The sequence below is a fragment of the Condylura cristata genome, unplaced genomic scaffold (assembly GCF_000260355.1).
Source record: "Condylura cristata isolate star-nosed mole 26May11 unplaced genomic scaffold, ConCri1.0 scaffold00013, whole genome shotgun sequence".
NCBI classification, from domain to species: domain Eukaryota; kingdom Metazoa; phylum Chordata; class Mammalia; order Eulipotyphla; family Talpidae; genus Condylura; species Condylura cristata.
In genome coordinates this window covers 26,183,607-26,197,335 of record NW_004567114.1, presented here as the reverse complement: position 1 = coordinate 26,197,335, position 13,729 = coordinate 26,183,607, and the positions used below count along the sequence as shown (strand labels likewise).

At 43.7% G+C, this 13,729-nt stretch overlaps 1 protein-coding gene across 3 annotated transcripts in view; it reads left to right on the top strand.

Moving 5' to 3' along the window:
• Positions 1-7,074: 7,074 nt before the first annotated feature.
• Positions 7,075-13,729, top strand: part of ARG2 (arginase 2) — a 23,732-nt gene continuing 17,077 nt past the window's right edge. Inside the window, exons 1-2 of one of the 3 annotated variants that reach the window (XM_004681760.2) lie at positions 7,075-7,242; positions 8,059-8,131. In XM_004681760.2, the coding sequence (XP_004681817.1) occupies positions 7,132-7,242; positions 8,059-8,131 (184 nt within the window). In that variant the 5' untranslated portion in view covers positions 7,075-7,131. Of the gene's footprint in view, positions 7,285-7,505; positions 7,960-8,058; positions 8,132-13,729 lie in introns of those variants that run through there. The other 2 variants (XM_012724514.1, XM_012724515.1) reach the window with 2 other exon arrangements.

The window sequence follows — 13,729 nt, the reverse complement described above, 5'->3', positions numbered from 1 at the left end:
GCAGAACAGGCAGATCGACGAAGTACACTGCTGAGGGGAGCAGCGGGCGGGTCAGGAGAGGTCTGCCGCGCCATGTGGTCACCTCCGGGACAGGCGGAAATCGAACTCATGCAGAAGTGGCTTTAGCTTTTCAGTGCTGCACCACGAGGGAGGACTTCAGAATATATTTTTTAACAAGATCCTCAGATGATTTGTTTGTACATTAAAATCTGAGGAGCACTGAAAGAATATAATTTTTAATACTGATTTTTATTTATGCATACAAGAGCTGGGGTGTAGGCCACAGGTGCAGTGGGGGTGGATGAGAGGATTCAGAGGCAGAGAGGGGAGCAGAACAGGTGGATCCATCGAAACACACTGCTGAGCAGAGGAGCAGGTGAGACAGGAGAGGTCTGCTGTGCCATGTGGGTCCCTAGTGGGGGATGGAAGTGGGCTGCAGTACAGCTTCACAGCTGTGACAGCTTCACAGCTTCACAATGAGACCTAACCCTTAGCCCCACCATGGAGACCTCCTAGTAATGAATTCTTTACTCTAACTGTATATTGGAACTATCTGGGGGCACTTTAAACACCTCTAATGCTTGGGTCCATCCCAAATAATTAAATAAGAATGGGTGGGCTGCTGTTAGGGAAGTGGACCTGAGCATTTCTAAAAAGTTCCCTAGGCTATTTTTGACAGTTGCCATGGCTGGCTGGGAACTGTTTTGAGAAAATCTTTTCCTCGGCCATGTTAGGTTCAAATGGTTAAAGGTCAGTGAATTAACTGACAGTAGACAGTTTAACAGGAGAAAAGGGCATTGCCTAGTAAGAATAACCTTAACAAAAGCAAAAAGGGAGGGAGGAGGACAGGGAGTTCAAATTATGGATATTTCTATTGGACTTTTTGAAGCTAATAGGCAACTGAATTCACATTATCTGGTGCTAAAGTTCAGTTGAAGCTAATGGGCAACTGAATTCGCACTTTCTGGTGCTAAAGTTCAGCCTTTATAATCAAGGAACAGGGCAAATGCCAGCTAATAGTTGTATTTTCAGGAGGGTCTGTTTAAATTCTTTCTTCCTTCCTCACTCCCTTTTTGTGGCTGCTGATCAGATATTTTCACTTTAAAATAATTCTCATATACTTTGATGGGCTAACAATCTCTTTAGAACTCTTAATCTAATATCACCATTCTCCTTATCCATATTTAAAATCTTTACCCTTTCCTCTAGCACTCCCTTATCTAGAGCTAAATAGCATCTCTATCTATTAACTATTGCACTAGTTGGTACAATTCTCCCTCTACCTCATTACCCTATTATATTATCATATGTCAGTACAGCAGGTCTTTGAATAAGGTCCTTTCCTTCAACATCATTTCATTACAATACTAATGAAGAAAGAGAAATCCCAGTCTACGTTCAACAAAATGATGTTAAACAAAGGCCTGCTTTTAGTGTGTATCATTTCATTTCAGCTGGAGGTGCAGGGGGTGGGTGAGAAGATTCAGAGACAGAGTGCTAAGGGGTGAAGCAGGTGAGACAGGAGAGGTCTGCTGCACCATATGGCCAGCTCCCTGGCCTGGGATTGAACTCAGGCCATAGTGGTGACAGCACTTAACCCCTAAGCCATCAGGGAGGCCTGTTGTATATAATTTCACTAGAGGCTGGAGTCTCTAAGAACCTATTGACAAGGTTAAGTGAGCACTTATTGTATCTACAGATCTCTCTCCAGGAGAGGGTAGGCTGTTTGTCACTGTATCCCTAATTCTTATAATTTTCTCTAAATAAACAGTGATAACTCAAATATTGACTCTTTAGCTTCATATCCATCACTCACATTCATCCCTCTTACCTGAAATCGCTATTATCATAGGTTCAGTTTGAAGGCTAAGTCCATAAAATCTTCCCTGTCCCATGTAAGCGTGGTAACTTCATCCTCCCAACTTTTATAAGATAAAGATCCTTGCCTTCTCTTGATTTATATATACAATACAAATTATTCAACACTCTTGTACCAGGCCTGCTCTCAAGGAAAGTTGACACAAGCTATGCAACTTCTGTTGACTGACAAAATTCCAGGCAGATAGGAAACGCTCTGAAAAATTGGAGTTTCCATTGCTGACTTATGTTATGACCTCCCTTTTTTGTATAATCATAATATCAAAAATATTATAGCAACATCAGTTTGTAACTGGATTGCCTTAGCTCTAAATTGGCTACCTGGCCCTGGCAAAGTACAAACTGAGCTGCTCCAGGGCAGGAAATTCCTTTGACTGAAGCCAAAAGGCAAACTCCTGGAGAGATAAGATCCCTGAGCATCAAGACTCCTGGAAAGCTTCCTTGGTCTTTTGAAACAAAAAGCGAATCTTAGATAACTCCCAGGGCCTAAGGACCCATGGACAATTTCCTAATATTATCAACACAGATTTTGTTTAATGCATAACTATGTGACTTCCTCTTAATTTACTCTTTTCCTAAAATAATCACTAACTACTCTTTGCTAGTCTTAATTAACCTTTTTCTAAAACAAACACTAGCTACTCTCTGCTAACCTTAAGTTAGCCGTTAGCTTTTCTTTCAACTATCACTGACGACGCTGCTAACACAATTTATTCCTTCCTTAGGACTCCTAAATTCCTTGCTAACAGCTCATCCTTTCCCAGACCCTCATCCTTTGAAGTCATAGTTAAACATCCATATACATGAAAGTTATCACAAAGATGTATAGTATAGTATGCCATAAATTAGCAGGAAGAGGATGCATTGTTCCCCTCTTCCTTTAGAACTTTTATGCTGGTTTCTTAACTTACCTGATGCATTATTGTAACTAAATCTTGCTAAACAGTATAAATAAAGACCTGCAAAAAGATGAGCAGGAAAACTTGCACCCAACTCCGACTCCTGTGTCTTCCTCATGCCTGCTCTCCTTTTTCCCCTTTTAGGAATCTCTGCTCACCAACACCGCTCCCACCTTTGGACCCTGCCTGTTTTGCCCCCCAATAATCCGTGATCGGGGCCGGTCCCTGACAGAAAGTCTTGTAAATAAGCTCTTGTCATTTAGAATATTAAGTGAAACTTTGGCAGGTAGTTAAAGCTTTGATCGGACTTGACTTTGAATCCTACTTTTGAACATCTGCTATACAACCTTGAAAAAATTAGGCTTTCCAGGGCCCTCCCTGGTGGCGCAGCAGGTTGGAGCACTGCACTGGGAAGCTTAGGCCACTTCCGCATGGGTTCGATCCCCTCCTGACCCAAGGACATCCACATGGTGTGGATCTCTCCTGGCGCCCACTGCTCCCTTCAACAGTTTACTTCGTTGATCTGCCTGTTCTGCACCCGGCTCTGTCTCTGATGAATCCTCTCACCCTCTGCATCTCTGGTCTGTGCCCCAGTTCTGTATGAATAAACAAATAAATCTTTAAAAAACAAAACAAAAAAAAATTAGGCTTTCCAAACCATGGTTACCCTATCTTTTTTATTGTTGTTGTTGAGATGTAATTGACATTATTTTAATTTCAATTGTACAATAGTCATATATTAAATAGAAAAAATAATGCCTTGTGATGAGAGTTAAATAACATGTATCAAGCATTTAGCATTAATAATGTTAGTGGCAGACCCCCCCTGATTGTGGAACAGGTTAAAGTGCAGCACTGCAAGTGTTGATCTGCAGCCACTTCAGTGTGAGTTCAATCCCCAGCCCCGGTGGCACGGCAGACCTCTCCTGACCTGCCCACTGCCCTCCTCAGCAGTGTATTTTGTCAATCTGCCTGTTCTGCTTCCCATTCTTTCTCTGGTGAATCCTCTCACTACTCCTGCACCTCTGGCCTGCACTCCCGTTCTGTATGCACAAATAAACCTTTTTAAAAAATAAATGTTAATGAGCATGTCTAACTCAACTTTGAAGGATCTTGAAAGCTTCCCAGAGTGACTTTGAAACTTGAAGGATGAGAAGTTAAGTGATTGGCAGGAGGGAGAGAGGGTGGGGAAGGAAAGTCCCAAGTAGAAAGGTCGGTACAAAGGGCTTCAGACTTGTTTTCAGTTTAGAACATGAACAAAGGACAGAGTATGTCTTTGCAGTCTCGGCCTCCATTGACACTAAAACAGATAGATAGCTGTATCTGTACTTGGACCTAGAAGGCAGCCATCTTTTCACATCCCCACATGCATAGCAAGTGCCCTCTGAGGTGGGAGAGGGGTTAGAGAGTATGTGAGGGACTCACAAGACTGCCTCCACCAGACTGCAGGTTTATTCTTTATTCACTTATTCTTGTACCTCTGCCATATATCCTTTCCTCTATCTAGCCTTCTTGCTGCCCCAGGAATCCTCCATTGCATGGTAACAAGACTATATGGAATACTTTATAGACTTCCTCTTCAGCTTTCTGAACTTATCTATAGCCTAAGGTTATTTTGTTAATGACCCCAGCCTGGGATCTAAGAACAAGAAAGAAGGGACCACATTTTCCCAACTCCCAAATGCAGACTCAGATCATTAGTTTTTCTTCTATTGCGTAAAAAATTCTTCCTCTAAAGTTCACACTCTTCAATATGGCACGTGAGATTTAATCCCAGCCCACCAACCTACCCAATTCAATACACCCCTCTGTTGCACAGATTCAGGGTAAAGCTGTTCTTGCTCTTCTGACCCACAAGCATGGTTCAATCTTTGGGTTTTTCATCTTGCTGTACCTGAAAGCTTGGAATACTCTTCTTCCAGAACTTGTTATGACCAACTCCTTCCCATGATTCAGGTTTCTGACTCAAATGTCAGTTTGACGAGGCCTCCTGGCTGTCTAAGATAGCACCTCTCCTTCCATTATTTTCTGCTGATTTTCTCTATAACTTTTACTATTACCTGACATTATGTATTGTTTAAAGATTTATTTATTCATACAAGAACTGGATTACAGGCAAGAGGTGAAAGGGGTGAGAGGATTCACTAGAGAGCAGAAGAGGCAGATGTACTGAAATACACTGCAGAGGGGGGCAGCAGGCTGGTCAGGAGAGGTCTGCTGTGCCATATAGGTCAGCTCCCTGGCAGGGGATCGAACTGTGTTGCAGTGGCTACAGATAGCTTCATAGAGCTAAGACTTCAGGAACCCTTATGCCACCTGCGAGGCCCTATTATTTGAAATCATTTAGAGTGTAAGTATTGGGAATGATGAGATGCTATGTCTTCATGTCTGTCACTAACACATACAACTGTTTTGCACACAGTAGGTGCTATGCAAATATTGGCAATAAATGATACTTTTTTGTTTTTTTATAAAGCTTTATTTATTTATGCATACAAGAACTGGGATACAGGCCAGAAGCGAGAGGGGTGAGAATATTCACCAGAAACAGAATAGGGAGCAGAACAGGAAAATTGACTGAAATACACTGCTGGGGGAGCAGATCTGCTGCATCATGTGGGTTACCTCCCTGGCTGGGGAATCAGATTCATCCTGTAGTGGCTGTAGACAGCTTTATAGTGCTGCACTTTAACCCATTTTGCCATCAGGGAGGGCCCTAAATAATATATATATATATTTTTTTAAATGAAATTTTAGGGTCTAAGAACTGTAGTTAGTGAGTTCTGCCCATTTGTATGGAAAAGCAGAAATCCAGAAAGAAATCTCTGGGAGTTTTCATAGAGTAATAGAGCCATAGACCAACTTGAATAAGGACTTAATGAGAATCTGCAAAGTTTATTTATCATTTACCAAGTTTACTCTCTGTGCCAAGCACTGTACTCAGGAACAAGAGAGGGTGGGAATAAAACAAGATTATTCTATTCTGAGTTCTCTTACATCTGCAGTAAAAAGTGTTTTTCTGGAAATACTTTTAGTGACTTGCAAGGCTCTACTGTCAATTTTTCAGGAATTTTCCGAACCAGTTGTTAAATATCATTAAAATTCAAGTTATGTAAACATACATGTTATATTAAAAAGATAATATACACTTACAGCTTCCCATTGCCTAATATTTTTACTATAGGTTACTGTTACTATGTACTATAATGGAAATATTATATAATGAGCATATTTTTCCCAGCTGCATGTTCATAACAATGGTAGCTTGAAATCAGCTGTGGGGGAGAGTTTACACCATGGAAATTGGCAAACACCATAATTAGTTCTTAACTACTTATAACCCCTCAACCTTATGCCCCCCACAAACACGGAACAACCTGTTAAGGATAGAGTATGTGTTGTCTGCCACTGATTTAAAGAACCCCTAGGACCATCAATAAAGGGAGTCCAGGTTTCTGCATGTCACTGTCATCTGGAGTCACACAGCTCTGCCACTTACAAGATATATGACTTTACTTCTCTGGTTCCTACTTTTTAGGGCTGAAATTCTTAGAACTTTTGCTGTGTTATTAATAGCTATTACTATTAAAACTCTAAATTGCTTTAGACTCGTTAGAAATAGTAGAGATGTCTTTATTGATTGTATTTTAATAATCAATTCTTTCATTATTCAGGTAAAAATTGCAAACATCTGGAAGGTAAATTGTTTTGTAAATCCTAACCTCATCCACAATACCTACGATCGTTTTTTATAGCTATGCCGGGTCCAGAGAGGTCTAATCTATATTTGATCTCCTAGCTTTGGAAGCCCAAAGGTGGAGTAAGCATGTTTACTGGACCTTGAGCAGAGGGATGGGGGCTTGGCCTTGGCAGGGTGCGCAGGCGTCGGCCTGGCCCAGCCCAGCCAGCCCTACGGGTAGAGCTGGCGTCTGCGGGGTGAGCATTCCCGTGAACAGACTCGCGAACGCCGATTCCGTGTGTCGCTACGGGTGTTCCACCGAGGCTTCCCAGCGAGTGGGACACACCTGTCTTTTACCGGCTTCCTATTGGTCTGACCCTGGTACTGGCCTTATAGCGTCAGCTGCAGGGCTGGTCACAGGCGGGAGAGCCCGACCTAGAAGTGTGACGTCAGCGAATGGGTGCCCAGGCTGAGGAGCCGCGGGCGGAGCCTGTAGGAAGGTGTGCGGGGGGCTGCTTGGGGGACCGGCGGGCGGGGCCGGGAGGTTGTGACGTCACGGGTGGGCGGGGCACCTCGCAAGCTGGTAGGTAAGCGGGCTGGCCAGAGGCGGCGCTCGTTTAAGGCGGCAAGCCGCACGGAGCCGTCTTGCTTAGTCTGCATCCCGCGCTACCCATCATGTCTCTGAGAAGCAACCTTTCTCGTCTCCTCCGGACGCAAGTGCATCCTGCCCTGAAAAAGTCCATTCACTCCGTCGCTGTGATCGGAGCCCCATTCTCACAGGGCCAGGTGAGAACTGAGACCTCGCACTGTGGGGCAGGCAGCATGCAGGTAACCCGGAGAAAGCGGGGATAGGGTGGAAGGGTCGAGGAGGCGAGGAGAGGATGGCGAAGCGAAGAGGGGACACGTTGGTGCTTTCTGCGATTGGTCACCAGGAGAGCACGTGGATTTGCCCCGCTAGAAGACGGGGAAAGTGGGAAGAGATGGACTCTCTGGGCGGCGGGCAGGGGGCAGCGAGCTGGCGGATTTCTGCGGTCTTCCCAGAAGGAACGAGAAAGTAATGGGTTCAGCTTGGGTGAGGAAGGGGATGGTGGAGAAGGAATCGACCAGAACCACCGAGGGAAAATTGAGCCAGAGGTTAAAGAGACCTACCGAGGATCTAAAGCTCCTGGATCCATTCTCAGAACACTTAATGGAAAGGAAACTGGAGCTGGCTTCTCTAGCCGACGGGAGGGGCTGTTTTGTTCTCTTTCAATGAAAGAAACCTGCAGAGAGCTTACTGGCGGAGAAGCCCCTCTGGCCCCGGGAATCGGCTGCACGTACACCCAACCATCCGATCCTGACCTAGCTCGACCCCTTTCCATGCAGGGGCTCGGAAGATTGGTTTGGTTCCAGTGATTCCCCCCCCCCCTTCCCTGCAAGTGTTTGAAATGAGCGGACCCAGGTGAAAAATAACAAAAAGGTGATGGCCATCACAGATTTTCAGCGAGCTCTGTTGGCAATTGAGTGAGTGTAGTACAGCAGATTTCTGTATTTTTGTGAATTAAAGTGACCTTTTCCAATCACCCTTCATCACATCTAACTATGTAATTTATTATGTGACAGAAAAGAAAAGGAGTTGAATATGGTCCAGCCGCTGTAAGAGAAGCTGGTTTGATGAAAAGGCTCTCCAACTTAGGTAAGTGGCTGTATTTTAAATGCTTGTGAGGGCTGGTAACAAACCAGTTGAGTCTTATCCCCAGCTACACAATGCAGCTGGGTTGCTGGGAAGCATCTCCCTCCTTTGGGTTCCATCTGCCAGCTTAAGACTGGCGAAGTTTTTAGGCAAGGTCTTGTTGCAAAAGTGCATGCAAGGCAAGAAAGTGGAGTGAGATGGGGCCCATGATGAGCTGTTAGTGGCTGCAAAGCGGTGCAGAGAATGCTAGCTTCAGCTGTCTAACTGCAGACTTTATTCTGAATTCTCTCTTAATAGTCATAAGGTCACTGTGAATCATGGCTCTAGCCAATATCCTCTCCATCATTCCACTTCCTCCTTAGGGTTAATAATTTTAACTTACTGTAAGCAGCTTACATCAGTCTTTCCAACTTCTCTGATTATGAAAATAACCTGGGTTACTTGTGAAAGTATAAATAAGGATGCCTAGGCACCTCCATAGAAATGTCTGGTTGGTTGACTCAGGAGTGGAACCCAGACATGTTTTCACAAACATCCTGGTAGTCAGAAGTAAACTTGCAGTGTTGTAATTAGGACAGTGTTCAAAACTTACAGATCTAGAAGTAAATCTGACCCAAGATAAATGCTATTTACTTAGTAATGGAGAACCTCTCTTAGAAAGAAGGCACCAAATTTCAAGTCTTTTTTGGTAGAAGGTTCTTCCTTATACCTAACCCAATGGTTTCCAGTTGCGGTTTAGGGCAATTTCCGCCTCTTATTTTAGGAACTTCCCCACATCTTTTCTGGAGTTGTAAAGTGCAAAAGGTGTGGCAGAAAGGAGTTGGAGATACTAATTCAGAATCTGGGTGAAGTACAAATCCCCTCCATCCCCTTGTTTGAAACTATCTCACTATCTCTGCTGGTGAGGGAGTCCATTCCAAGGTCATCTCCCTCCAAAACACAGAGTATTTCAAATAATTGAGTTGTCAAAGTCTCCTTGAGTTGAGATGTCCTTCTTGGCCTCAAGCCGCATTTGGATAGGGTGTCTTGAGTTGTCAAAACTTCATGTTAATAATTGCAGTTTTTCCTTTTTAGTCATTTTTATTTTTAAAGATTTATTTACTCATACAAAACTGGGGTACAGGCCAAAGGTGCAGGGGCGGTGAGAAGATTCACCAGAGACAGAGTGGGGGGCAGAACAGGCAGATGGACAAAGTACACTGCTGAGGGGAGCAGAGGGTGAGACAGGAGAGGTCCGCTTTGCCCATGTGGGTCACCTCCATGTCTGGGGATTGAACTCACACTGGAGCAGCTTTGGCTAGCTTCGCAGTGTTGTGCCTTAACCCACCAGGGAGGGCCCTTTTAGTCATTTTTAACAACTCTCCAAGTTTGCTGTCAAAGATAAAAGATAAATTGCTAAAGATTTGGTCTTTGTGTGCCCCGAGTTAGCTATGGAAAGAGGGTTTTGTGCCTGCTGATCTGTAAGACTGCCCCCTTAACCAGCTGCACACATTTAGCCCTTTAAAGCATCATTCTGACACTGAAGGCGGCAATCTGTGGTAATCACTGGCTTTTTTGTTTGCTTTGATATTGGATAAACCTTTTCGACCTTTTAGATGAACTAGGCCAGGCATTGCTCGAATTTCCTGCTGGTTGCTAGACTCTGCCTAAAGAGACTGACAAGATCAGCTTCAGCCTTTTGTCCTGGAGACAGTGCTCCTCAGTCTTGGCTGCTGAGTGAGGGGGAGGGGCAAATTTGTAGCCACCTCTCTCCTTCCTCTCACTACTCTGCCTATGGCTCCTTTTCCTGTCACAGCTTACGGTATTTTTCCACTCCAGCAGGGAAGCCTTTCTCCCTTAAATGCTATCCTAATGCGAATCCTGTCCTGCAAGCTCAATCTAAAGTAACCATGAAGGCTTAGTTTATGTGGTCATCTATTTCGGGTATTTTTAGTTTTATAATTATGTCTGTATCCTGTAGTGGATGGGTAGCCTGGTGTCACGAGCAGTTTTAAATAGAATCTCATCGCATATTAATAAGACTGGCACTCAGCAGATTTCCAGCGTGTGGTTTTGGCTCCTCTCCAGTATGTTGGAAAAAAGTACCAAGAGAAGTTTCAATTGCTGTGTTCCCAAATAGCACCGAAATACCGTTAGTCCTTTGAGCACTTTGATATGCAGCACTGTCACATTTTTAGGGGGAGAAGACCCCAGGAGCGTAACTTTCACAAATCCCTTTGTTCTTGCTTCCTGCTCTGATGTCACTGGCAGCTGATGTTGCCATGGCATCAGCTAAACTTCCCGTTCTCTTGAGTGAATGTATTTGATTTAGTGGCGGGGCTTGTTTTTCCTTTCCTTGGGCTGGATAATCACACTCGAAGGTTCTCTCTCAGGTAACCATTTATTTTAATATATAAAGCCAACCTAAGAGAAATGGAGAGGCAATACTCTAGCCAGCACAGAGGCAGTGCCTGTGTCCCTGATCCTGGTTAGCTCTGGCAGCCAAGGTAATTTGTCTTTTTTTCTTCAAATGAGTGTTCTGTGAGTGATGATTGTTTAAACTAAGATTAACAGTTGGCGTTCTCTTTCATTCAAATTATGGTAATTTGACCTAGTTGTGATGCTGAAGAGGCAGATAGAACTACCGAACTAGCCACTTGATTAGATAGACCAAGTTCCAGGAGTTCTGGAAGCCTTTGGAGCTAACCTGGGTCCCCCAGCTGGCTTTGGACAGAACTTCTGTTCCATTTGGTGCTCCATTGGATGACACGGTAAATGATATCTTAGGTTGAGACTCAAGAAGACATGTCTCCTCAGCCGAAACTTCTAAGATATGAGAGCTGTTCATTAGGAGCAAATTGGCATGTGAGTTCAGGGATCTGTATTGGTCTGGCAGAGAATGTTAGTCTGAATGAGCTGTGTGGTAGTGATGCTTCAGGTGCATCCCAGCCTACCATTCCACTGAAAGTACAGTCATCGCACGCATTGACTGATGATTGTAGGTCATCTTGACTGTACAACTGACCTCTGAAATATCCTCAGGTGGCCACTCTCTGGGTAAGTGCTGGTGTCCCCAGTGCTTCCTCACTGTGAATGCCTCAAGTGACCAATCCCATCCACTGCCACATCTCTCTGCTCCAACTGTGTGTGACCTTCCTCTAGAATGCCAGGCCTGTTCCTCCAGCTTTGTTCAAAGTAGCCTCATTTCACCCAGAATCTTCCCATTCAATATGTTCAAAACAATTCATTTTCTCCTCCCTCAAATCTCATTCTGTCTGTAGTTTGTTTTCCCATTATCTGTTTCACACTATCTCTCCTTATCTAGTTATTCAAGTCAAATTCGAAGACCACCATTCTTTTCCCCTTACCTTTGTTGATTAGAGTCTTGTTGACTTTTCCCTCCTAAACCCTCTCCATAATGGTACTACTCTAATTCTGTCCTTAACTCACACACCAGTAGTATCTCTTATCTATTTTGCTTTCCTGCCTCCAACTGATCCAAGACTGTATTTCTCTTTTGCTTAAAGTCTTTCCATGTCATTTCTTTTAAATACATCCATGCTTCTCAGTCTCTGGCCATTCATAACCATCTTTGCTAATTTGCCATAATTTTTATTTTGGTGTCTCTTTAAATTGGAGTTTAAGCTTCAGACTTTTGAAGTGTAACCTGCCCCTTCAGTAAACAGTGAAATCTCAGGCTTGTGTCAGGTATATCTTTCTAGTATATTCTAGTTTAATGGTGATACATTTTTTAAAAAAGATTTATTTTATTTATTTATGTATTCAAGAGCTGGCGTGTAAGCCAGAGGTGTTGAGGGGGGAGGGTGAGAGGATTTCCCAGAGACATTGGAGAGCAAACAGGCGAATTGTTAATGGTGTTGATTTTTACATTTGCCTTTCAACCATGAGTGGTTTGTGTGTTTTTTTTTTTTTGAGATTTATTTATTTATGCATACAGAACTGGGGTTCAGGCAGTGGGAGGATTTACCAGAGACAGAGTGGGGAGCAGATCATGAAGTACACTGCTGAGGAGAGCAGTGGGTGAGACAAGAGAGGTCTGCTGTGCCATGTGGGTCAGCTCCCCGACCTGGAATCAAACTCTTGCTGCAGTGGCTTTGGAAAGCTTCACAGTGATGCGCTTTAACCCATTGAGCCACCAGGGAGGCCCCATGGTTTGTGTTTTAACAACCAACCAGATTAAGTCCTCCCAAATTTGATTCCCTTCCACCTTTTTAGACTTATATCCATCCACACGCCACCTGTTTTGATTGCGGCAGTGAACTTATGACTCAAACTCTCCCAGCTGAAGCATACATCCTAGACTTTGATTTGAAATTCAAACCCGAGTGGCCAGGAATTCATTCTGTGATGGGCAGTGGTGGTAGCAGTTGCAGCCTGTGTCCTGTCACGTCAGCCGTGCCCACGGCAGCTCCTTCTGCTTCCCAGGAGAGGAGGTGGCCGCAGGACAGCCTGTCCACTGGCCCATCCTGCAGTGTTTCTGTTGGCACCTTTATTCCTCCTAGCAGTGTGGTTTTAACTCAGATTTCAGGCCCTGTTAGAGATTGTGGGTGTTACCCAAACTAAACAAATTATGCTGAAATTAGCCAGGAAACAACAGGTTTCTCTGTTGTTTGCAGCTTAATATTCTGACAAGCCATTTTACAAAATCCAGCAAGTCAGGTGGCAAAACTCTTTCCCATGCCGATAATAAATTCTTGTTCTTTGTTTGCTTGACTCAATCTTTTGTAAGTTAATGTAACTCATTGGGTTACAGTTTCTTTGCCCTTTAGTTAATTTAAGACTGTATCTTAGTCCCTTTGGATTTTAGCAGCTCCATGCTTTCTTGGTACTTTGATTTTTGAACCATCATGTTCCATAATGTGACTTCTTAAAATAGCACCCTTGGCTTTTAATTAAAGATATCTTCAAGTCCTAGGCATAGCTGACTACAGTAAACAGATCTGCCTTAATGTGTTACTGTGACTTAACGTCATTCTAGTGCTTTGTACCTTGAGCATGGCAGTAGCTATAGGACTGTATGTATTTGTCAAAACACATATGGACTAGTGGCGCAGGAGTTAAATCTCAGCATTATGAAGCTATCCACAGCCACTGCAGCACAAGTTTGATCCCTGGCCAGGGAGGTGACCCACATAGTGCAGCAGACCTCTCCTGACCCACTGCTCCTCTCAGCAGTGTATTTCAGTGGATCCACCTGTTCTACTCTCCACTCTGTCTCAATCTTCTCAGCCTCCCGCACATCTGGCCTAAACCCCAGCTCTTGTGTGAATAAATAAAATAAACCTTTTTTTTAAAAAAAAAGTGAACTAAGTATTCATCAAAAATGGTTTAAACATCTTTCACAAGTGCATTTTTCTTAGCAGCTTTTTAGTTACTAAAAACTGTAACTAGTTTACTCAATGATTTGTGTTAAAAACTTTTTTTAAAAAAGATGTATTTATTGGGCCCTCCCTGGTGGCGCTGAGGGTTAAAGCACAGCACTAAGAAGCTAAAGCCATTTCTTCATAAGTTCCATCCCTGCCCTGGAGGTGACCCACATGGCATGGCAGACTTCTCCTGGCCAGTCTGCTGCTCCCCTGAGCAGTGTACTTCATAGACCTG